The sequence below is a fragment of the Taudactylus pleione genome, unplaced genomic scaffold (assembly GCF_031769625.1).
Source record: "Taudactylus pleione unplaced genomic scaffold, aTauple2 ptg000122l, whole genome shotgun sequence".
NCBI classification, from domain to species: Eukaryota; Metazoa; Chordata; class Amphibia; order Anura; family Myobatrachidae; genus Taudactylus; species Taudactylus pleione.
The window spans coordinates 3,089,155-3,115,809 of NW_028284524.1; the positions used below are offsets into that span (position 1 = coordinate 3,089,155).

At 40.9% G+C, this 26,655-nt stretch overlaps 1 protein-coding gene across 3 annotated transcripts in view; it reads left to right on the top strand.

Moving 5' to 3' along the window:
* ZRANB3 (zinc finger RANBP2-type containing 3) overlaps nt 1-24,139 on the top strand; it is a 413,977-nt gene extending 389,838 nt beyond the window's left edge. For all 3 annotated transcript variants that reach the window (XM_088472267.1, XM_088472268.1, XM_088472269.1), the window contains 5 exons: nt 10,392-10,534; nt 13,445-13,588; nt 18,946-19,333; nt 20,725-20,856; nt 23,617-24,139. In XM_088472267.1, the coding sequence (XP_088328393.1) occupies nt 10,392-10,534; nt 13,445-13,588; nt 18,946-19,333; nt 20,725-20,856; nt 23,617-23,715 (906 nt within the window). In that variant the 3' untranslated portion in view covers nt 23,716-24,139. The remainder of the gene's footprint in view (nt 1-10,391; nt 10,535-13,444; nt 13,589-18,945; nt 19,334-20,724; nt 20,857-23,616) is intronic.
* The last annotated feature ends 2,516 nt before the right edge of the window (nt 24,140-26,655 follow it).

Here is a 26,655-nt window from a genome sequence, read left to right on the forward strand (position 1 = left end):
TGAAAAAAAACAAACAATTAAGCTAATTGATACATTGATTGGCATGATACGATTGATGGAGGTAGGCAGAATAAAGGAGCAGGTAATCGACATCTGACAAGGCCACTTCCTGTTTATACTTGTGCGTGCGTTCCTTTCAAGCCATTTCGGGGATGTACGCTCGCTATTTCGTACGCTCGTTAGTTAGAGGAGGGGTCGTCAGAGTTTAGGGAGGAATTTTAGATGCGAACGAAAATACGAGCGAGCCATTGAATTTAAATATTTTTGTACGTACGCCTAACGTACGTGCGCCCGCTTGCGAGTGGGTCTGAATGAGGGCCTTTATTCCTTTGGCAGAACATATAGGTGAAGCTGCAGCTTAACTCGGAGAAGTGTTCAAAGACATTTGCAATATCACCTCCAGAACCTCAGCTCTGGTGATGTCAGCACGAAGGGCGCTGTGGCTTAAACATTGGCAAGCGGACGCAGAATCAAAGAGAGCTGTGGAAGCACTTCCATTCACGGGAAGTGTACTATTTGGATCGGAACTAGATAAGTGGATTTCTCAGGCTACAGGAGGTAAATCCACTTATCTGCCTTCTGCGGCTCCTCCCCCTAGAAGATCTTACTCGGGACACTCGTTTTGGTCCTTTCGCGCCCTGCGTTCTTCACGTGGTCCCTTCAAAACAGGACCATCATCTTCCCGTGGTTTCAGACGTCGGGGCGAAGCCACAGCAACAACAACCCCTGCTCTGCAGGAGGTTAAGTCCACTACCAAGCCCAGTGCATGACGGGCTTCCCTCTCACCTGGGGGACCCCAGAGTGGGAGTACGTTTCCGGGACTTCAAAAAAGTATGGACGGAAACTTCTACGGACGCTTGGGTCCAGGATCTCATCATTCGAAGATACAAGTTTGACTTTCAGTTTTAGCCTCCAACTCGATTTTTTAACCACAGGTTTACCAGTTTCCAATGACAGAAGTAATAGACAAGGTACTATCCATGAGAGTGGTGGTCCCAGTTCCCGTACATTAGACTGGAAGGGGTTTTTACTCCAGTCTCTTCGTGGTTCCGAAGCCGGCCGGCTCGGTCAGACCTATTCTGAACTTAAAGGATCTCAATCCATACCTAAAGATTTTCAAGCTCAAGATGGAGTCCCTTCAGTCGGTGATTGCGGGATTGGAGAAAGGCGAATTCATGGTATCTCTAGATATCAAGGACGTCTACCTTCACATGCCGATCTGGCCTCCTCACCAGGCGTTTCTGAGATTTGCAGTTCGGAATTCACATTTCCAGTTTCAGGCCTTACTCTTCGTGGTGTTATCAACCCCCAGGGAATTCACAAAGGTCATAGCTGTGATGATGAGTCTTCTTCGGAAACAAGGGATCACTATTATCCCTTAACTAGACGATCTACTGCTGAAGGCACATTCCAGGGACCAATTACTGCTGAACATCACAGTGACACACAACCTTCTCATTCGTCATGGATGGATCCTGAATTTACCCAAATCTCATCTCAACGCAGAGGTTGCATTTTCTGGGAATGATCATGGACATTGTCTCAGTGTGTGTTCCTCCCTCAGGAAAAGGTAACTTCCATTCAGGAGATGGTGATGACGGTCCTTCTATGTCAGGTTTCGGTGCATGTGTGCATCCGACTCCTGGGGAAGATGGTGGCGGCCTTCGAGGCCATTCCTTACGGTCGTTTTCACTCCAGGACTTTTCAGCTACTTCAGGTAGTTTCGGCTTTCCACTTCAACCAACCTATTGTGGTACCGGTTCTTCCACAGGATTCACCTTCGTCAAAATCCTTAGATGATATTAGGGCTCTTCGGAATTATGTGGAGAGGACTGCAGCCATACGTAAAACGGACACTCTGTTTTGTATGATGCTGCTCGTCCTGGTTGGCCAGCTTCCATACAGTCGCTGGCTCGCTGGATTTGCATGACCATCAGACAGGCATACAGTCAGGTGCATAAATATTGGGACATTGACAGAATTTTCATATTTTGGCCTCTATTCACCACCACAATGGCTTTGAAATGAAACAAACAAGATGTGCTTTAACTACAGACTTTCAGATTTAATTTGAGGGTAATTACATCCAAATCAGGTGAACTGTGTAGGAATTACAACGGTTTCACACAAGCACCTCAATGTTTGACCATGTTTACACCAGCCCCGCCATCTTACATCTGATGTTGGGACAGTATGACTTATATGAGGCTTAGGGCCAAATGTAGAAAATGCAGTAGCAGTAAACTCTCACACTTTTTAAACTCTGCCAATGTAATAGTTGCATGTTTTTAGACTCAAAAAACTGTCACGACTTAAACTCTCATCCAGATGTTTTCCCATTTTGAAGATAAAACTCATTCAATGTGAGAGTTTACTGCTAAACGCTCGCATTTTCTAAACTACCACCCTATTACATTTGGCCCTTAATGTCTTAACTATTGTGGAATAAATCCTTTTTATTGTGACCATATTATAGCTGCATTTTGGTTATGTATCCCCCCTTCACCATTCTTTATATCCCACAACCCCCCTTCCCTCTCTGGATAGGTAAGCGCAGAGAGCATCACCTACACGTTATCTAGGATGTAACCTTTGCTTGTGGCCTTCCCTTGCATATTGCTATTTCATGTTTCTACTCAATCTTGACTGAGCGACAGCTGGTTACCGAATTTCTTACCATCTGAATGAGGTCCATAGACCTTCTGTCACACCCTTAGGAAATACAAGCTAAACTCAAGCCTTACCTGTTGGCAATTTCTACAAAAACTGCCTTCCTTACTACCTTTTCTCCAGTACCTTGTGAAGGCACTCTTTGTTGAAACTAATTTTGCCCAAACGATGTGTACCATGGTTTCTAATTCAAAGTTCTTTAGAAAATCTGTACAAGATGTTCAGGTGCTACAGGCCACAGAGTCTAAGTGGCTTCTGGTTCTGATTCCTACACCTTTGGAATCTTTTTGGGAGGTCCCAACTTTGTGTTCCCCAATGTCCAGTAACTTAACATGATATTAACATTTATGAATATAGCGCCAGCATATTCCGTTGCGCTCTACAAATGGGAACAAAATAGTACTAAAACAAAACTGGTTAATGAGACAGACATAGGGAAGAGGGCCCAATCTATAGGTAGTATTTTTTTTTGACTCTTTGTGTACTTCATTTGGGAACAAAGGGCTTTTCTGCCCACTTTTGTCCTTTGGATGTTTCAGATGTTAACTTTTTCCTGTGGTTATTAACTTTCTCCTCATGGGTCTGCTGGCTGAGTATTGCCTGCATGAGAAGGAGTCAACTTGTTCTGATTCAGTGCTGATTCAATTCAATTAGCCACAGTGCTGGTCTTACGGTAGCCCTGAGATGACAGCTTTTTGTTTGCAGCCCCATACAAATAATCTGTGGTTTTGTGGTGTGATGGGGGCGAGTTGATGTGCCAGTGCTTGCATTTCCACGCTGTTGCAACAGCAATTTGCAGGGCTTGCAGCTAATTGAATCAACCCCCTGGTGTCCATCCTCATAAAGGCAGCAGAATCTAAACCCGCCATTCTTGTGTTCCAACTACCCAGTTAAATGGATTAATGGTAAGTAGAAAAAGACTGTTTTTGCTGAAAGGATAGTAGCCACTATAGCTGAAAACTAATAATAAGTGAAATATGCAGACTAGATGGATCAATTGACTCTGCAGTCAATTTTCTGTTTCCATGGAACCTGTATATGAAAAGCTCAGCTTGGGTGAGCCACACATGCTTAATAAATCACTAGTATGTGTATTCATGGCCGAAGAGAAGCTAGCAATGTCTTAAACTGCCCACACACCCTGCCTTTCACACAATAACCTGAGCTTAATTGGCTGAGTCTAGGTGTTCAAGTCTCGATGTGAGGAGCTGGAACCTTTCCATAGTCATTAAGGTCACATACACAGGATGAAAGCTGTCATCTTCTGACCACATTTACCAACATGTCTGATAATGATCCGATCGTATTAATATCGACCATGGGGTTTGTTTTTAGACCATGCTGCAACCTCACAGGACTATGTGAACAGCATTTCACATTTTTTTTTTCAATACTAATACTTTTAATTACACTGTGGGTGCAATGAGTTATAATTGAGAACATCAACATTTCTACAGTTTGTAATGTAAATACGCCGAAGTGCCAAATGTATGTAAAGGTAATGGTAGGTGGCGTCACTGTACTGTGACATCTTCGAAATGCCCAGACCTGCATCAGTTGTAATCTGACATCTTGTGAGTCAGTTTGATCACTGACAAGGCTGCTCATGGCAAGGTGACATGCATGGAGTTCGAACGGGGCATGATAGTGGGTGCCCAACGGATGGGACATTCCATTTCCAAAGCTGTGCGGACAGTCAACATTTTGTCACGTGTGTACCAGGAATACCTCATGGAAGGTATTCCCACCCACCGTGGACAGCGCAGTGGTCAACCACACATGCTTAATGATCGTGACTAGTGGCATCTGGCCAGAATTGTCTGTGGTAACAGACAAGCGACACTGGCTCAAATCACATCCACATTCAATGCAGGAGGTACCAGACGCATATCCAGCAGGCCAGTGCAGCGTTCTTTAGCTTCCATGGGATATGGGAGCAGAAGACCCACCAGAGTGCCACTGTTAACACTACGACACCGGACACAGCACCGCTCCTGGGCTTGTAATGTTGCTAATTGGACCCTGGAGGACTGGCAACATGTGGCATGGTCCAATGAGTCACGATTCCATGTGTTTCGGGCTGATGGTAGTGTTCAGGTGTGGCGCATACCCCATGAGGCCATGGACCCCAGTTATCAACAAGGCCCCGTGCAGGATAGTGGTGGTTCTATAATGGCATGGGTTGGGTCCGCTGGTCCGCCTGAACACGTCATGGCCCGGTAATCGCTACGTTGCATTGCTTGATGACCATTTGCAGCCCTTCATGGACTTCATGTGCCAACACAACAATGGAATATTCCAGCAGGATAATGCACCATCATCGGTCCCAGGTTGTCCAGGAGAGTTCCAACAAATGATGTGGCCACCACTTTCGCCCGACATGAACCCAATTAAGCATTTATGAGACATAGTGGAGAGGTCCATTCGCACCCAAGATCTTGCACCTACAAATATCAGGGAGCTGTGGGAAGCTATCCAAGCGGCATGGGTCAGCATCTCTCCAGAGGTCTTCCGTCCACTTGTGGAATCGATGCCACATTGAGTAGCTACACTTTGCTGGACTAGAGGGGCTCCTTTACGATACAAGTCATCTATCCCATGACTTTGGCACTTCAGTGTTTATAAAGTAAAACATGTAATGCACTATGACTCTCTTAGGGACCATTGCTAACAAATGTTTCAGAGGTGTGTACTGCTTCATGATAGCACGTTAGCTGTCCTATAACACAGGACGTATAGAGGCTCCTACCTATATGTGCTTGCAGTCAAATGGGAAAGACCATAGTAGAGCTTTGTCAATATCATGATGCTACATTGAAATGTGCAATAAATCATACCAGGAACTTTAAATGTGTACAGTATGCCATGTTTGAAATATACCTCTATCATCTGGTTACTATGATTTAAGGAACAGTTCAGGACATTACACTATGTTATTTACTAAGCCCCACAAGAGGACAGGAGGAGATTCTGTAAAGGGTAAATCAGGTGAGATGCTTACATCTGTGTAAGTAATGCTGTGAAGAAATGGGAAAATCATCTGGATTGGATGTGGTCATGGTGAAATTGGAAGGAAGGCGGTTGACAAATAGTCCTATTTTGTCAAATGTTGGTGGTAACCCAGGATAGTGCTGCTGTTCTACTGCACAAAATAATTAGTGATGTGCCCCTCCCTCTAGCCATGCTTAAATTTTTCCCCCCGACTCTGTCATTGTTGTAATACTGAACTGGCAAATCATATCATTTATCAAATGCTGTTGGAGGGGATGTGGACGGAAGATACATCAACAATCTTCAATCTTTGGTGTCACTGTCCCCCTCCCCCTCCTACCCCCTCCCCTTGGTTTGCGGCTGGGCCTATAAGAGGAATGGAGGAGCATTGGGAAAGACTGCTTCATATAGTAGGCCCTAGTACTGGGGGGAGGAAATAAAATAGGTAAATCCTGAAGGTGCTAGTTCAGATACATACTTGCCAACTCTCCCTGAATGTCAGGGAGACTCCCTAAAATAGTAGCACTCTTCCTGACTCCCTGAAGAGTCTAGTAATCTCCCTGATTCGTGCCTTACCCTCATTTTGTACTTGTTCTATACTTGGGAAAATAAATAAATCAGAGGTATATACATTCAAATGGGTGCCATTTTCCTGCATTTGATTTTAAGGCACAATGATCCCTATGGCTACAGGCATTTTCAAATAAGATTTCTAGTGGCCACTTATATGGAGCCACTTGTAAAATATAATACATGAACCAGCCCTGAAAAGTATGTGTTTTTTAATCAACAAGTAGATCTGGCACGTCACGCTGAAAAGTGTTGCTTTTCACTGAAAATGCTTTTTCAAAAGTAGGCAAGTACTGTATGCTTTAAACTGGCCACACTTTGTGTTATCAAAGAGATGGACTGAAGGAAACTCAAATAATAATTATCAGGGAGGGTGGAAAAGATAGGCTGACCACTTTCAGCCTAGGTGGTCGTCTTCCAGCAACACTCTTTGCCTCATTGAAGCTAGAATTTATCCAGTAGCTCATTCCAAGAGACAACCTGCCAGATCTCATTCTATATAGTCAAAGTGAATGATTTCCTGCAGCAATACGCACACCTGTAAAATGCGAGATTTAATTAGAAATGCCAACTGACTGGTTTCGCAGCAAAGTTGTGCGACTTTTCAACAAAAATGTACCTGGCACAAAAGCATGAAAAAGTGGGGGAAATCACCCTGGACCCCAAAAAAGTGGTGACTGAGATAGCAGAACAGTATACAAGGCTGTAACTTACCATAAGGAGAGTATTGGAGATTCCTAAAAGGTGTCAAATGGCTGATTCTTGCTTTTTTTTTTTTATTAATGGTGGAAAAACGATATGTAGCAATTGTTTTACTAAATTAAAGTCTTCACAGTATTTCGGGGTATAGAAAAATGTCTGTAAAGTAATTTTTCATTGTTTCTAAACAATTTGATAAAAAGTTGGAAGAAAATACTTTTTAGCTCCCATCTGCAAGTTCTAAAACCCCTCTCCCATCAATACAGCACCTCACTATACATGTCCCACATCGTTTAACCCATTATTGAGCTTTTTAGAGAAATTCACATGAACCCTTACATGTCTTTATTAGCCACATAATACTATTTAAACCCCTCCAAGTGCAAGATCATTCATTGGGAAGAGTGTACCAGAGGCTCTGCTTTGTCCTCCAAAATTTTTAACTGAAAATAAATATTTTACCCACTTTTTCACCTGCTCAAAGGTGTGCACACAAAAAAGGTTAATATTCTGAGAAAATACAACGTGAGCTTGGAATTGAATTACAAATGCACATTTTATTGAGGTTTTTGCAATATTCAACAGAGGTAGGGGAGGAGAACAGAAAAAAGAGCAGATGAGGGGGAACAGATTCAGGTACAAATAAAAATCTCCAACAGTAGTCATTGTATCTGATCAAGGGGATCTATTGAAAACATTTTGACCAATAATCACTGCATTGCGCCAGAGTACCTAGCTAGGGAGGTTAGTATGGGAAAGAGAGGAGAAGAATAGAGGCAGAAAGAGTAAAGGACGGCAGAGAGGAATCTTTGGGCCAAGGTATAGTCATGTGTATAAAAGAGTGGACTTATTACGCCTCAAAATAGGGGAAGGGAAAAATATTCATGTAGTACAGGAAATTCAGGGAAAGAACCCAGGTGTAGTATTAGGAAGGAACTTAATATGAGAGTACATCTAGCTAGAGAAAGCTTTGGGGTTCAGTACACAGAGCTCAGAGAGGCGTTCCAAAGCGTCTGCGCACTAAATCACGTGCCATGTGACTGTGGTTGCCATGGTAGACCATGACACTGACTAATTATAAATCATTGTTAGCAGCCTGAAGAAACAAAGCAACAAAAAATGGTAGTTTTCTAAATACTTTATAATAGTTTATTTTTTCCACAGACTTGCTACTTGAATAATGTATTCATGCACACTTTTTTTCTCTCTTTTTTTGGTACAATCAAACTATCATTGTGATCATTTTGAAGTAGTAAATAGCAATGAGCAGGAGTCAAACCAGACTTCTATGTAAAAGGTAGTGCCTCAGACATTTCCTTTATAAATGAAGCCTTTCCCAACGGACCTTGCCATGAACAATGGTTCAGAGATCCAGCATTTGTGGCGGAGACATACAATTGCTGCTTTTATTGAATGGTGAAGAAAACAAAATAATAAACTAAAGGCTGCCTCTTCTACTTGGAGCTTCTCTTTGCTAAAGCAAATAATATCCACCTTTATTAGTCATACACACACATATATACTGTATATATATGTGTGTGGAGTTTTTTTTATGCAGCAAATTCAGACAAGTGGTGTTAACGTCTGCTGATGCTGAAAATAAACTTGTGTTCTGCTCCTTTTGCAAATTCTAACACCTACATGTTTCTGTGGATGCAAATGCCAAGGAAACTAATTTTTTTTTCTTCTCATTTGCAGAATTACCAACTGTGATAATTCATCAATATTCATGTCCTTGTGCTTTAACACTTTTGCTTCCAGAGAGAAAGACACAGTTCTGAAAGTTTTACTCCAGTGCCCCCTCCCTATAAAGCAATGCAGGAAAATGCTTTTAGTGCTAACTACCCCATGTACTGCTATAGTATGATAATGATTTAACTGTCTAGCAGAGCAGGTAATGTCTTACACTTTGCTGCCCCGCATTCTTTTTTTTCAGAGAAAGAGTTAATATCATAGACTCCTCAATTTCAGCCTAAGGCTCAGATTTGAAAAAGAAAACGATCATCTTCTAATAATGACTTCAAATTGTCTATACCACTGTTCTCTGGTTCCACTGTTCTATTATATATTAGGATATAAATGTCGCTGTATTCCCCTGATGCCAGTATTCTGTGCAGGCTGGGAGCAGCCCCGCAAAGTCATCTGTCTTGCAGCAATTGCCCCATGACCCAGGATCATATGACTAGAACCATGATCTTATCCCCTTAAAATAAGCAGTATACAAACTCTGCTTATGGTGTGGTCACGGTAAAGCCTTTCCAATACTGATACATTTGCTTAATATCGCCACATGTGCTATCCCACAATGATCGTCATGTCCACTAAGTGTGGATAGCTGTGAATGATTTTATGCCTGCGGGTCTTTGTCACCACTTTTATTCCAGTTTGTAGCTGGGTCTTTACCTAATATCCACCCCCCATTTTCCATTTAAAACCCTCCTCAAACACCACTTGCTGAGTGAAGCAATCAAGAGTGTACGATCTCTGCTCTGCTCTCTGACCCTCACGCTCCAGATCAATATATGCACATATAAGTTGTCAACTGCAGATTTTTTTTTGTTTCGCTATAAACCTAATTAAACTGCAAGCTCTTTGGTGCAAGCTGTCAATGCAGTTTTTTTATGACCCTATAAAATATATCACTGCTTGTGCTTTGAATGTTTGTAAAGTGCAGTACACCCAGTGGTGCTTTATAATTAAACTCCACAGCTTTATGCGGAGAACGTCAGACACATCAGTCCCTGCCCCATTGGAGCTTACAGTCTAATTTTCCTACCACAGAGACACACACACCCCAGGGTCAGTTTAGTTAGAAGCTAATTAACCTACCAGCAAGTCTTTTGACTGTGAAACCCACATGAGGGTTCAGGCTCCAGACCGTTTTCACCCTGGTTGTTGTATCTCCTGCCTGGCAGCCACTACACCACTATATCTCACTCCTATCTTACACAATTTGTATGTACTGCAATTTCAGGGATGGGATCAAAGACTAGTTTGCTAAACACAACTTTGTGACCGTATGTCAGCCTTTTCACCTTTACTATCCTTAAAATGCAGCAGTCTGAGCAGGGTCAGATTTATCTCTATCGACGGAAAATCCGTGTCCAGGAACCGCTGAGGGAAAGGCGGCTCTTTACTTGCGCAGCACATATGTCAGTTATGTTTTCTTTCCATGCAGTAGAAAAATTAATTTCAGAAATAAGAAAAACAAGGTTGGCAGATGATTTATTTGTGGATGATTTGAATTGTAGACAGTACCGTCATTACATTTTAATTTCCGACATGACTGACAAAGCTAAAGAGGCATAAAAAAAAAGGCATGGCTAGTGGATGGGCTTGGCCAGTGCTTATGGTGCCGCAGGCTTTGTGCCTATAGGTTTCAGTGTTTACAGTCTGGCTTTGATGTATATGGTGCTGTGTACAAAATGTCCACAATGTCTCTTCTCACTTCCCTTCCACAGATTGTGAGATTCCTCAGAGAATGGAATAGCTTGACAGCCATGAAGCAGAAGATAATCCGTAAGAGTGGTCTGGCCTTCAGCAGCCCTGTACAGGCTATGGTAAACCTCTCCAAGCAACAGTCAATGCACAGTAGCACCAAGAGGTATGAACATGGTTTCCCAGTGCCACGTGGCCAGCAGATGGGAGTATGCACTATGAACATGGTTTCCCAGTGCCAGGTGGCCAGTAGATGGGAGTATGCACTTTCTAAGACCCTCAGAGATTAATCTAACCCTATTGTTTGGGCAGGATTGCAGATGTGCACTCATACAATATTGCCGCAGTCACGCCAAACAGTACCAGTCCTGTGCAACTCAACTTGCACAGAGCGTCTTTTTTGTGTCTTCATAGCCGTAACACTTCACGAGACTGCACTGATTAATTTAATGTGTAACACTTGTATATCTGTGTGCGACCGAGTCTCAATCTGTATATGAAGTGCTACCATGAAGCAGCCGCAGCTTTTTTCCACGCCAAGTTCCGTTGTACAGATTCAGACTCAGTCGCACATAGTTATGTAAATGTTTCATTTCAAAATAATCAGTGCAGTTTCGTGAAGCGGTTTTGTCACATGTGAAAAAGATGCTGCACCACTCTGCACAGCTCACTCTCGCCAAACTTATCGGGGCTAAGTGCATGAGGACATATACATAATCAGTTGGTGTAGAACTAATTACATAGGCAAAGACAGATCATTTTATCGTGTTATGGATGGACGTCTGTGGTTTCCTGCCTTAATTCGGCTGTATGCTGAGTGAGACCTGCAGACTGGCATTACAGGGTACATGTCTTTAATAAATGTACTTTGTGTTACCAACACTTAAACTTTCAAATCTCCAACACAAGTTTTTAAACAGATATGATGGTGAAACATTAAGCTCTCTTGTTGATTTTAGCAAGTACTAGCACATGTCTTACAAATGCTGTTTTGAGCGTTATGTCTTCATAAAAAGCAGTAAGATATGTTACACAAACATCTAACCGCTGGGGGGAACTCTTTCATTGGAGTGGATAGAGTTTTCCTTTCTAATGACTGAAGAAACACTTTGACAGTTGAAGATTTCTAGAAAAGAAAGTGATGCACACTAATGTAGCTTCTTCTAAGGAAGGGAAGTAAGAGGTTTGGTCCCTGTTTAACAGAATAATGTAGTTTTGTTGTATAGAGTGAGAATTGTGGAGAATACAAGTGTTACTTTTCAGTCGGGGCTGTGTGTCACATTCTTTTCACTTTGATTAAATCTACATGTTGCCAAGCAACCAGAGACTTGTGATGGAGGGAAAAATACTAAAAATAAAATATCAGTGAGAAAAAAAAAACCCACATGGTTACATCCTAACCCACTACACACACATGGTTATAACTGGGAATTTTGCAAAACGTCCATTATATAGCATTTGGGTATACAGTACTGTATGTAGTTTCTTAGTAGCAAAAAGTTTAACTCTTCCTCTGCCACATATGTAAGTTATGTGAGTTACTGCATGTATGTGGCCTACTTATCACTAATTACGAGTGAGGTGATGGGCTTACAGGCATTCATACACCAGGGCAATTGTCACATGCCATATAACCTATCAGTAGTCCTTGGGACCATGCTCTGGTTTTCTCCACTTAAACACAAAGAAAACATACAAACTCCACACACAAAATGTGTGGCTCCAGCGCTGTGAGGCAGCATTAACAACCACCATTCCACACACATCTACTTACTGGTGTCTTGGATATAAGCAGATGATCAAACAATCGTAGTTCCCATTGATCACCTGACCAAAATCAGCCATGTTAGTAAATCCTGTTGGAGGATAATTGCCATCTGCCTGTGTGAGTGTTCAGATTCTGATCGCTTACACCAGGCGCCATTTGAGGCTGCGCTGTTGACAATTTGGCCACAAATGTGAAGTTGATCCAGGCGATCAGCATTCCACTGCCTTTACATTAGGACGTTAGGAACGGCCTACTCTCATTCTCTACATACAGTTTTACTTCCAATATCTTCCCATCTTTAGTCTGGCCCTTTAGTGTGCAATCTCTTCAGTTGTATAGTGCACACAAATCAGAGATATAGGTCCTCCTAATTGCCCAATAAACTGCTTTATACTTTGTAAATATGGTAAGTTTGGAGGTGCCTACACAGCTGCAAATAAGGTGAGCAGCTGAGTCGGTTACTAAAATGAGTATGTGTACAGTCAGTGTCTCAGGATAAGATATGGCATCCAATATTCCGTGACAAGAAGTGGTCATTACAGAGGTGCTTGTGGGGAGTATTCTCTGAGCGCTATACTGCTCCTATTGTGTGAGGAAATGCGGGGATTTAATATTAAACATTTATTTTGAAAGTACATCTCCTTTAAAATTTAGTTGGATGCTATAATATGATAAACGCTTTACAATTTATTGATTCAACACAACTTATCCCTCCGGCTTGTTCAAATGAGTGCTGCATTATGTATTGAAAAATGCAGATTTCATAATTGTTTCTGGGATAATTCTGCTTTCTATGTGCACCAAAATGCTGCAATTGTTCCTGTTTTCATGCAGGCAGTTCATATGTAATCTGGATGGAAAAAAAATTATTGTGAATTTTAGGATTTTCTTTATATGTAATTCAACTAAAATTCTATAGTGATGACCTCAATCTACTACTCCGATTAGACTCGTTCAGTTAATACATAGTATACCCTTTGGAAGGTGGACAATTCACCTTATTAGGAGATCAAACTTCTTATCACGTTAGTTTTGTGATAAACTAATGCTTAGGCCCCGGTTTGGGAGAATCTCTCCTATCCCTTTTCTCTCCCTAGTTAAAAATGTAAGATGACATTTTGCAAACCAAGACTAGATACATTTCTGAAAGGCAAAATTAATATTTAAATATAGAAATACCTCTACACATACACAGCCTCTATAATGCAACAATGATAAAGTGCAAGTATGGTATCACACACAAAACATTACTCAGTTTAATGGTGTGTCAGACACACATTTTTTTGTTTGATCGTGTTTGCTTCTTAGGTACCTGACCAAAGAAGATGTTGCAGCTGCCTCATTAAGCAGAGTTCAGACCAGCGGGGGGAGAGTGAGGCTTGTCAGCAGGGAATGCACATCGTCAGTCAAAGAAAAGGTGTCCATAGGTTCAGCCGCAGGACCCCCCACACCGTAAGTGCTCTATACGTTGACAGCTGCAGTAAAAACTGAAACTATGTTATATTATTTTATTCTACTTCTTGTTTTCAGTTGCCAAAACTTTATAAAGGTTGAAAACAAGTTTTTCACAGGAAGAGACCCAACAAAACTCACATTGCTTTTTATAAGCACAACTACTCTATTTGAATTGTTAAATTTTAGGTTGATGAGTTTCATTATCTGTCTTTTTGCTTTAAAAGCACTTCTAGAATCATATTTTTGTTTATGTGCCTTCATGTACACAGTATTTCTCCAAACTTATATAGTGTGTACCTGTCACTCAGGTGCAAATACTTTATTGACTCCGCTCATTTTAATGCAGCCTCTCAATTCACTAGGAAATAGTGACATGAGGAAGAATGCCGCTCCCTTATGCCTCAGTGATGTCACTAGTTCCTAGTTAATTTATTATTGAACGTTTATACAGTATACTAGTAATCTAAAGAAATATCTACTTTCGTCATCTGTCCGATCTCTTTGCTCACAATTAACATGTTAAAAAAAAAAAAAACAACAACTTCTTAAATGGTTTAAACTTCTCTTGATAGTGCAGAACCTGTTACAGTGTCAGCCTTTGCAGCCTGTTAGGTAACAGACTATTCTGTGCAGAGTAGTGTATTTACACACAGACCCATAATCAGGAATGGTATATTTCAAAGCAAATAACGGACCAGCTATCATTTTATTTATTTCATTAAACTTTTGGACTTATGTGAACCATTTGAAGCCTGAGCCCAAAGTGTAACGGCCTGTATAACCCATGGAGCCCTCACCCTGGAGCTGCCACCGTCAAGCAAGAGCTGTAACAGAGAATGACCCCTAGGGGTATATTTACTAAAGTGAGAGTTTTTAGAAGTGGAGATGTTGCCCATAGCAACCAATCAGATTCTAGCTATTATCTTCTAGAATGTGCTAGTTAAATGTTAAGTAGAATCTTATTGGTTGCTATGGGCAACATCTCCAATTCTAAAAATTCTCATTTTAGTAAATATACCCCCTAGAGTCACGTTGCACTAGTAATGCATGTAGATCCTGACCCTCACCATCCAGAATCCCTCCGGGAGTGCAAGGCTGCCTAAAGCTCTGCCTGCAGAAATCTTTACATGGCCTTTTGTCCACCCAGTTTAAAAAGGAGAGATAAATATTGATTAAATGAAAGAGTTGTGGAGAAATATAAATAGAGGCCTGCTGGAAAACATAAAGGAATTTAGGCAGGACCACCAATTTAATCAAGTTGACCCGACCAGTGACGGTCAAGGACAGATTATTCCAGACATGTAATTTAGATTTAAGGTAATCAAGTTGCTTAAGCAAAACACGATCAGACATTGACATCATAATTCAGATTCCCAGATACTTAACTCCATATCATAGGCATCGCCATAGCCCCATCAGGGGGGCAGAGACCACAGATTGGAAGAATGCTAGATTTGTTCCAATTAATGTGCAGTCCTGAAAGAGTACCAAAGGAATCCACCGCAGAGAGTAGTATAGCAAGGGAGTCCGACACATCAGATAAATATAAAAGCATATCATCTGCGTAAAGGGCCACCATGTCAAACCGCTACTGAAACTGGACCCCACGTATACCCGGATGCTTCCGAATAATACAAACCAGAGGCTCAATAGCAAGGGCAAATAAGCTTTGAGAAAGAGGGCAGCCCTGTCTGCCCCGAGAGAGGTGAAAAGGGAGAGAAACATAGTCATTAATGTAAACGCATCCCAGGGGACTACTACAAAAATTTTACTCAGGCTACATATTTGGGGCCTATCCCAAATGTAAATAGAACGAACCCCATAAGGCCATTCCAAGGAATAAAAGGCCCTGGCTGCATCCTAAGGCACCATGACTGCCATCTCATCCACAAGGTCAGCCAACTGCAGCACCATATACAATCTCCTAAGATTTTGAGAGGTGGACGCACCTTGCATAAAGCCAGTCTGATCAATTATTTTATTAAACCTAAGGGCAGGAATCTTAGCCATGATTTTAATCTCAGTGGTGAGGAGGGAAACTGAACAATAGAAACCAGGATCGAGAGGGTCCTTCTCAGGTTTAGGAATCATAACGATAAGTGCCTCCAATATTGAGCAATGGAGAGAACCCAGGGTCACACAGCTCATTGGAAAGGTCCAATTTGTAGTCTAGAAAAAATGAAAAGAGAATGCTTTTTGTAAAGCTCAATGGGAATCACATTCCACCCCTGGCTTATATGAACCATGGACAGGGTACTTTGTAATTCATATGACGAGGCAGTATTTCTTTGTAGCTCTAGTTTTTATTGTGGATGTATCGTACTGTGGGGATAATATATTGAATATTGAATTGTGTTAGGGAATAATGGGACCATAAATCAAGGGTAAAATCCATTAAACTTTATAATGGAGATTTGGCTCTATACTATTACATACTGATTATAATTCCTCACCAATTGTATTAGTGTAGACTACAATATTTTATTACATTATTATCATCACGCATATATTATATGAACCTCAGGTAGCCACTTGGTGACGATGAATGTGGCACCTCAGCCCTGCTGGGGACTCTGCTTAGTTTGTGGAGGTAGCATATCATTGTTAGTTAACTGTATGGTCCAACCCATTTACACCTGAATAAATAATAGATAACAGATTTTAAAAAATAGAAAACTCATTTTATATATAGACTATTAAACCAGTAAATTGTAATTCATTATGATCAGAGGTCCTCATTCAGAGCCGCTCGTTAGCGGCAGTACGCTCGTTCCGAGCGATGTTTGCACATCTGCGCATGCGTACGCTTTTTAGTACGCATGCGCGAACCAGTCAGTGCGGTCGAAAATCCTTTGTACGCAATATAGCGAGTGCCTGCTATTTTGAGTGACAGAATGAGGCGTATGTGGGTGGTAACAGGGGAAGGTGCTTGAAAATGGGGAGTGGAGATCCGAACGCAGGCGTGCTTAAAGGTCAAAACGGGCGTTTTATGGGTGTGTATATTTAAAACAGCAGCGTCATTGACCACGTCACTGGGTTATTTTATAGCCAGAACTGCACGCAAATTTGTGGTAGCAAACACCAACCACAAGAATAGCGAGCAATTCATACGCTGGTCGATGTACTCGATTAATCTAATAAATAGCGGACATGACGTAGGATGCGTGCGGCCAGGGGGCGTTTTTAACAAATAAACGAGCGTATGTTTTGCTCGTTCGTTCAGACTTAGAGGTGTGAACAGACTGCAATGTGCGTACGGATCATTTGAATAGCCACCCCTTGTTTTTAAACGAACGACCGCAAATAGCGTCCGGCTCTGAATGAGGGCCAGAGAGTCCTATGAATTACTGCCATTGCTTTGTTACAGGGTGTGTATGAATGTTTCACATACATAATCAGAGCCCTGGTTGTTTTTTTCTTTGGTGCCCATAAGTTGCATTCTAGCCATTCAATGAACATACAAGACAGATGAGTGACCAAAATGGGCAGATATGATCGTTCGTGGGGCCAAATACGCAGATTACATATGGCTTAATCAGAGTAATCTGCCAATCACGGCATGCTGTACGTTTATAAGCCAACCACGTGTTTGGCTATCAGCAATTATACAAATTTAATTTGTATTACTTTTAATGTATGTGTGCATTTATATATATCTATATATATATATGTGTGTGTGTGTGTGTTTGTGTTTGGTCTACATTGGCCAGGGATGAAATCGCAGTGTGTATGGTGAGTGTTACTTTGAGATGTGTAAAACACTCACACACTGCATGTAAGATAGATCACACGGGCTCCTCCACAAGGAGTGAATGAATTAGCATACATTAGCGAGAATGATCCCAGAGCCAGGAAGAACTAAAGTGTGAACTTGTTATGTTCGTGTCTCTGGAGAAAACTGATCTATTTAGTGTTGCTATGGTGTGTTGTGGGAACAGGTTGCGACTATGCAGGTATTGTTTTAATTGTTCAGTCCTCCGTGTAATGAAGTTTGCTCTTCATATTATTAACAATTGGGCAGGCAGAGGACAGACCTGAAAGTGCTCTGAAATTTAGGTGTAATATCCGGGTCTGGGCAAGATAATGTAAAAATACACCTATCTGGAATCGGCAGCTGGCTGCAAAATACTGTGCGGACGTTTGTAGGGATGGCTTCATAGGAAGCACCTGTATGTAACCTGACTGCATAGTTATAGCAACTGGATTTTATCATATCTGCTATAAGAAGAAGAAATGTTCCTTAATAACAGCCATTTAAAAGGTGCTTTCTAAACACGATTGAAAAAAATATTTCCTATACTTATTCCTAAAACTTCCCATTGTTGTCTTTTTTTAAGAGTGGTTCAAAATGTAAATGAGGAGAGAGTCAAAACAAAAATGTTCATTAACATCTATTGTATTTTATTCGGCGATCTAAGCTAGTAACTTGGGATAGGGGGTAGACTTTCACGCCGATATAGCAGCATGCGATGAGTAACCTTTCAAAGAAAAAAAAATGCTTCCAATTAACACTCTTCTAAGTGTGCTTATATCTCAGTGATGCTACTGAATGGATAGGCTATAAAAGATATTCACAAACTCTGCCATTACAGACCACATTTTAAGGATATCCATGCTTGAGCACACTTGACTGAAATTGTACCTCAGTCAATTTGATTTAACCATCTGGCACGGATATCCTTAAAACCTAGACTGTAATGACAGAGTTTGGGAACCTCTGGGCTGCAGGCTGAATAATATTAATTCTGTCCACAGAATGGCTGCCTTCATTGTGTCTCTATGCGATGCACAATTCTGCCCTGCGCTTTACCCATAGTTATTACTCGCAGGTATGTACAGAAAAAACAGGTTTTGCATAGAATATGCTAATTCTCTGCATTTTGCGGTTTAATAAATGTAAAAGTATGGCCAGTATCTATTTGTTATTGGTTTGCCAGTGAAGGAAAGATACTGGTAATGGCTGAAAAATTCATGCCTGTCCGTCTCGTTTTATGGTTTACAATGTGTGAATAAATAATTCAGAAGCTTTCTTGTTTTATGAGTGTAAATATAGCTTACAAACTATGCAATATGTGCACATTAAGCAGGGGAGCGGGGGACTCTCAGTGAGACTGCGTTTAAAATAAAATAGATGTCTACTTTTAATGGAAGGAGCTCAATGGGCGATATCCACAATATTAGAAAATGAACAGTTCATGTCTAATCTCACTTCCTGGATGACTTTATGCCTCTTATTAGTTTCACAGCTTGACGTGGTAATAAGACAGTGATTATTATGCAGGCCGTTTTCAGGCACGTCGCTTACATCTTTCCTGTGATCACTTATTTTACTACAATAATGTTTCCAATATTAGATTTGAAAATGGGAATGTTCAGAGATCTGCTGGGATCCCATCTGAACCGGAGGCTGATGGTTCTGCATACAAAGGGTATTTGCAAGCAGTGGACAGTGCAGGGAATCCTCTGTGCGTTTACTGTCAAGAGCCATGTTCCCAGCCTATAGCACAGTGTCACACAGTGGCCTGGGATACCCGATTCTGCTCCCGGAAATGCCAAGATGACTTCCTGATTCGCTCTAATCAAAGTTACATGAGGGAAAAAGTGTTTGAAGCAGAGCTTGGCGTTTGCCAGCAGTGCTGTTTAAATGCACATGAACTGTACCTGAGTGTGCGTGATGCCCCCAAAACTCAGAGGAAGACTCTACTGGAGAGTACATGGATGGCACAACTTCCACTAGACCAGGTAAGACAACAGCCTCAAGGGATGGAACATAAAAGCTTTAAACAATGTGACAAACTCTTGTTTTCAGTCTTGAAGCCCCTATTTTACTTTGATTGGCTGTATTTGTGGGGTTGCGCAACAACATTGTCAATCACAGGACTTTCGTCAATATAACTGGTAGACATTGGCGGAGAGGGTCTTCCATACAAACTACAAGATATAAGATATGAAAAGACACAAGTTTATTTTAGGGGAATCAAATGTAAATGAACTTAAAGTGATTGAAAATGGTCTAATATCTGCAGATTTTTGATAAATCAAGAGCCAAAATATTCTCAATTTCCGACTTCCTCTACTTGTAACGGAACGCCATGAGAATGGGGCCTTGCATGTGTATTTGTTCAGTGCATGAAATTGCTTGGTAAATAAAATGTGGGGCCTATGTGTTTCATACAGTTTGTAAAAGACATGTTGGTATATATTATTCATCCTGTGCATGTGCTATGGGAAGTAAGTCCTTTCTCTCTGCGCTAATTACTGTTCTAGCGCAATCATTTAATGGTTGTAAAGTACCTAAAGGAATATGCACCCAAGTACTTTTGGATTCACTCATTTCAAGGCAAATATTCATGCCTTGAAATGTAATGTTCATCCATGGAGGTGAGTGTAAGCTGCCAATAGAGTCTGTGTAATGTAGTTGCCATTGTAGTGAGAGCAAAGCTGTTTCTAAGTCAGTAAAGGATATATAGGTCGGTAAAGGATATATAAGTCAGTAAAGGATATATAGGTCAGTAAAGGATAAATGAGCTCAGTTTGCTGCAGTTTTTGTACTGGGACAGTGTCCTGGGCAGTTATGAGAGACGATGATGGCAGCATACAGTGGGGTCAGCAAGGTGGACTATAGATACCGCTCATAAAAAAAAACCTCATTTGTGACCACCAAAGCATATAGCAGTACACTTCCTCTTTGCTATAGCATGTCACTGATATTCCTGGCTTTCAACCAAAAAGTGCATGTTTAAAATATAGTTGAAATATAGAAACCTGTCATATTTATTTATCTATTTGATAAAGGGGCACTTTGTATTGCCCCCTTGGAAGTCTGGCTATTTTGTTACTTATTATCGAGTTAATTGAAAGCAGTAGGAATGTACAATGTTCCTGTGTGATAACATGTATTCTCACATTCTCATGACAATAGCTGTCAGACACTGGTTTTAATGGTGTCCACGCAGCTATAGTCTCATGTTGCTGTGCTGCGGGCACCATTAAAACCAGAGTCTGACAGCTATTCATCTAGGATGAGGCGAATAAGGGAGTGTGGTATACTCCTGTCCCTGTTACTGTGTGTTCAATGCCTTCAGTTGTGTAACAAGACAGATCAGCCAAGCATGTGTTATCCTTTCTCACAGCTAAATGAGCTTATACGGAACCCCACAGAAGGCCAGTTCTGGCAAGTGGACCACATCCGCCCAGTGTACGGAGGAGGAGGCCAATGCTTATTGGATAATCTCCAGACTCTGTGTACCGTGTGTCATAAAGAGGTATGATTCTTATAAGTGTATCTTCACTGTTGCTTGCAGACATGTGAATCTACAGCATTCTATTGTTGTTTTATACAGTATATATATGCAAATTACATTACAGATAGTTGCAACTATCAAATTACCTTTAAATAGCATATAAAAATGTTCTATTCTTTACTCTTTTTTTTTTCCCTCATACAACACCCCCTCAAAATGTAGGTTTTGGGTGGAGTTCTTCTTGGTAAGGGAAAAACTTTTATGTAACTTCAGGCTGGCAAGTGGGTCCCCCTAAAGCTGGGGTTGGCAATAAGCATCCCTCCAACTGCTGTTGAACTTCCCAGCATGCTCTGCCCCAGTTTTAGCATGCCCTGATAGCAAAACTGTGGCAGGGCATGCAGGGATATGTAGTCCCTCAGCAGCTGAAGGGGCGGTTATTGTCCATCCCTGTCCTAAAAACTCTCTCCTGACAGAATGAGCTGTTATTAAATTGTTGTGTTGTATGTACACCTCTCCCATGAGGTAGCAGCGAATCATAGCAGCGGACCATTGGAGCCTTTGTAGGGGTGGGCAATTAGCAGCCTCCCAGCTGTTGTAGAACTACACATCCCAGCATGCCTTGCAACAGTTTTGAAATATGGCAATGCTAAAACTGTTGCAAGGCATATTGGGATTGGTAGTTCAACAACTGCTGGAGGGCTATTGCCCACCCCTGCAAGTTTAGCGGAACCTGTTGTATCAGGGAATGTAGAACCAAGGTTGAGAAAAACTGTCTCTCCCCCCCTTATCTTGGTGAATTCTACTTTAAATCGTCTTCTCTAGTACTGTATCTTACAAATGCAGGAGCATTTGCTTCAGAAAACCCTTTCAGTCCCCAAATAAGGTGAAACAGTCTCTACCCAGTGGGTAAAGTATGTAATGATTGTCACCCTATTATAACTGCTCATGAAACTGTTAAGTGGCATTGACACAATTAAAAGGATTTAAACACTGTAATAAGGCTTCCACAAGCTCTGGGATGCACTGCACACTACGTGGCTTATGTAATAGGATGCGATCTGCAGCCGTGCGGGAACTTCTGCTAGTCATCCTGTATTTTTAAAGCGGCAATCATTTTAAAGACAAAACCAGGCTGGTTTTGCCTATAAAATGATAGCCGATTTAAAATAATACTGGCCGACTAGCAGGAGTTCTTGCAGCGGCTGCAGATCGCATCCTATTACATAAGTCCCCACGTGTAGCTGACTTACTACAGTAACAGATCAATTTCTGTCCTTAATGTTATAATATTTTCTTACTATATGTATGTCACTAACTTAAATTAGCATTACTTTAAGAAAGAAAACAAGATTAATTTTACTGCATCAAGTTGCACATATCTTTACTAATCATGAGGCAAAACCAAGCACAGAGAAAATGATCAGCTACCCAGTAATTAGTGATAATTATTGCCAAGCATTACAGAGGAAGAGAAAGCTTCAGTCAGGACATAAACAACAAAGTGCTTTTTCCAATCATATTACAACTGGCTATCCCATATAGTCAGTGTTTTGATTTCCTCCTGAGAAGTGGAAGGTGACTTTCTCGCCCAGATCTGTGCTGGAGTGGAGTCTCTGCTTGTTAATTGGGGCAATTTTTATGGCCTGTGTTTCTAAAGTGCAGACGAGATAAAATGGAACTGCTTCGTTATCTGCATGTTCTAATTTCTGCAAATTCTCTGCCACTAATGAGGCGGTTTGACTGAGCGGGAGCAGACTGTCCGATAAGATAACTGCCTGGTGACAACTCCAGCTCTCATCTACAGCTCCAAGTGGCTGTAGATGAGACACTCAACGGGTGTTGTTGCCAAAAGCTATTGGGTCATCCTTATTTATAGTAAAAGCAATTACTGGATTCTGCCTTACCCAAAGTCACTTATAGTCTCTAAAACATTACTGTACTCGATATTTATGTTTTGGCATTTGTTTAATTTTAGAGGAGATAGATTTTATGAAGACAATACATTGCATTGGGAGTGTATTATTTTGTGTTAGTTCACTATTATTATTATTATTATTATTATCAGTAGCAGTTACTTGTATAGCGCTAGCATATTCTATTGCACTTTTCAATTGGGAACAACCAGTAATAGAACAAGACTGGGCAATTACAGACATACAAAGAGGTAAGAGGGACTGCTTGCAAACTAACAATCTATAGGGAAATAGGCATTGATGGGTAAGGCTACAAATTGCATATTGGTCCAGTCAGAGTGTAGTGGTTCTTGGTGGGCTGTATGATCCAGTCACACAGGAATGTTGGAATAGGGTTAGCAGGATGTGAAAGTGAGGAAAGAGAACACATGTAAAGTTATGTGTGGACTGTATAGAGGGGATGTAATTGGGTAGGATATCTTATAGAGGTTATGTGGGTGGTTCTGGAATGTGATACATTTCAGCAACTTCAAACTGGGCAGCTCGTAACGCCACGCTCAAACAGCCTGACAGGATCACTAGTCATCCTTTTTCTACAGCTGATTGCAACACTGAGCGCTATCTTGTAAACTCCAATCATTGTTTGTGGACTTGTTCACAAAGGGGGCAACTATTCTGTGGGCAGAGCCGATATTCATCTCGTCACATCACTAAGAGCTAGAAACATCATTGAGGCACGAGGCTTCTTCACTGACATCACAGCCTTAATGCCCCCAAATATCAGTTCAGCCTACAAAATGGCTGTCTCCACGCTATGTGAGTGACGGGGTAGATTTAACAATCTGTGTGTATTTTTCCCACTTTCCAGAGAACTGCTCAGCAGGCGAAAGAGAGGAGTCGGACAAAGAAATTCTCTGCGGCCTCCAAGTACGTCTCAGATATCACCAGGTTCTTTTCCAAGTTCTGACATTTCATCGTCCTCTGTATATCAGTTACAATGTAATGTCTTGTGAGTATTGATGTTTTAGCACACTGTGATTTTTGAAGAAAATAAAGGATTTAGTTTTGTGAGTACCATCTGCTTACAGGCGCCTTATTAGTCTGAACACTAATCAGTGATAGGCCTGGAGAGGAGTATAATGTGCAATATGATTCCATCAGACATCCTGCATCTCTGCTCTGAACTCTTCATAAGTGTCTGATAGATAAGACAGTTATTGTACAGTACATAGTATAGTTCTAATATATCTTTATAGTAGGTATGCAATGATGATTTGGGCCAATCCCCATCCAAGACATGTCATTTCTCAGATATTGTATACAGCATCACTTTATTCCTACTAAATGAGAACAACCACTGCCTGTGAGCACTTATACATGGTCGTAAGTATCAAGAAACATATTCTGTCTAAATTAAAACAAATGTGAAACACCGCCTACAATAGTCTATAAAATATATTCTGCCATATATACATGTGTGCCTGTATACATTGCCATTACCACAATCCTTCATGTAAGGTGGGACCACAAAAGCCTGCAGTGCATCTGTTGGTCTGACACACACAGCAGAATGGCGTTGTGATAGAGGAAAAGCATTCTCCATTCTCACCCATGTATGCTGGCTGAGCAAACTAACACTTTAAAATGCCTGTGTCAAGGTAGAGAAAATCATGGTGGTCTAAAACGCTTATCTGACACTGTAATATTGTGTATGGTGAGAAGGCAGGGCTGCCTAGGACATAGGCTTTTATAAATATATATATATATATGTGTATATAGTAAATACTGCAAGTGCATGCATGATAATGTACCAGATTAATAACAGTAATGCATTGTACAAAATACACCATAGTCCTGTGTATATACAGCATAATGTAACATATGTATAATGTATAATTCAAGTGCATATTCTGGAACCTGATGCCTAGAGGAGGGGGATGGGCCCTCAGGTAGTGGGGCACTCCGGTGGTATCACCTGTACCCCTATGGGCCAGTCCATCCGTGTGTGTGTGTGTTATGTGGAGGTTGGACTGTAAGGTAAGAAGCTAGCACTACTGTACTAACAAAGGGTCGGAGAATGCAGAATCTGGTGCGGGGTACCAGTTGCCAGCTATTCCATACATACATATACAGCAGGTAACTGCCTCCCTTGCGGTCCAGCATGGTAACTCTGCTGTTTAAAAAAGTATCAAATTAATTCACTAGTCCTCGACTTGGTAGTGTAGACAAAATGACCTGTTACCTGAAAGTAATCTTAATGTCACAGTGATTTACTTGTGTAACATAGTCTAATTCAGTATGTGTGGAGCTGGGCTAACTGTTCTCCAATTAGTATCATCAAAAATCATTACTGAATAACAAATGTAAAGTCAGTTTTCATAAAAGCACAATGTCACATTAATAAGGAAAAGTGGGCATCTGTATTATGCTATTAGAAATAAAAGTGACATTAAAAACCTATTGTAAAACTATTTACCGTAAATCTGAAAGCAATTTTAAATGATTTTTACATTTGTTTTTTCTACCAGTAGTTTCATTTTTATTGCGCACTATTTTATCCTGGCGTTTATAGAAAAGTGCAGAAGGTAGAGATGATTATGATGAGAGCGCTAGGGCCAGGTGATGCAGTGTCAGGGCTCATTCAGTCAGGCACTATTTACAGGTTATACAATGCACACACTGCATTGTATGGGATGGGAACACGCTGTTGTATGGGATGGGAAGCTTTGGTCCCTATGCTGAGTAATACATTGCAGCTCTCACAGTAGCCACAGCACAAAGTACAGCACTGTGCAAAACGCAAGACTATGGGAAACTTGGATTTATAGAACATTGATTTGTGTTGCTTTTATTGGCAGTGGTTTTGGAAATGAAATGTGTTTATTTGCCTTGAATTTCCGATCACATATCTTTAAATAGCGCTGCAGCAGCTGCTTTGTGCTGTCATAAAGAAATGTACCTGCAACACATTTTCTGCCTCCTCTTCTATGGGTAGGGACTGACACCGATAGCTCACATTCTATACAATGGGGTAAATAGCCTATATCAGTTTGAAAAAAAACATTAAATGCTGTTAATGATTAGTATTAATTAAGATCTTTATGTGTACACGTTAGATGAGATGAGAACGGCCTTTTGTTCACAATCAATTAGAGAAAAGTGTGTCTAAATGAAGAATATTCTATAAAAGCAATATATAATAACTAATATTTAATACACTTTGTTGAATATGGTTCACCCCTCAATAGTATCACAAACGAGGCAATCAGTTGTGCTGGGCATGCTGCAACTTCTAGTTCCACAGCAGATGGAGCGACACATGGGGGACCCTGACCCTCATATATCATATAATTTATGATAATGAAAAAATAATAATTTCCTGGGCTTTAGGGACCTTTGTCTGTAGCTGAAACATGAACAGTACAGCTAGTGGTACGTAACAGGAAGAATTAGGAATTAACCTCATAATAACATCAACAGAAATGCCCCAAAGTTTGTGTTTGGTGCTTGTAGGATAATTAATTGCATGAATTGGGGCACGCTTCCTTGCCAAGATAAAGTAGAACTCCCAATTAAAGCTGACAACTCTGTATAAATTGCTCGCAACACTTAACACCCCTGGAAAGCAATGGTCTATTTCTGTCTTTTCTTTCCTCCTTCTCAAGATTTCAAATTCCATGTACAAGGTGTTAAAGGTTCCTGAACCGGAACCCGACTTGACACCATTTTATCAGTTTATCTTGATATATTTACCACTTTTTCTAACAGCATTTAAAAGTTCATTAACACCCTCTTGCTAATGCTATATATATTCTTATATGTTATACCAAAAAAAATAATAAAAATAATTCTAGGCATCATGAAGCAGATGGAAAGATTACTGGTCCATGTGGAAGCTAGGGGGTTA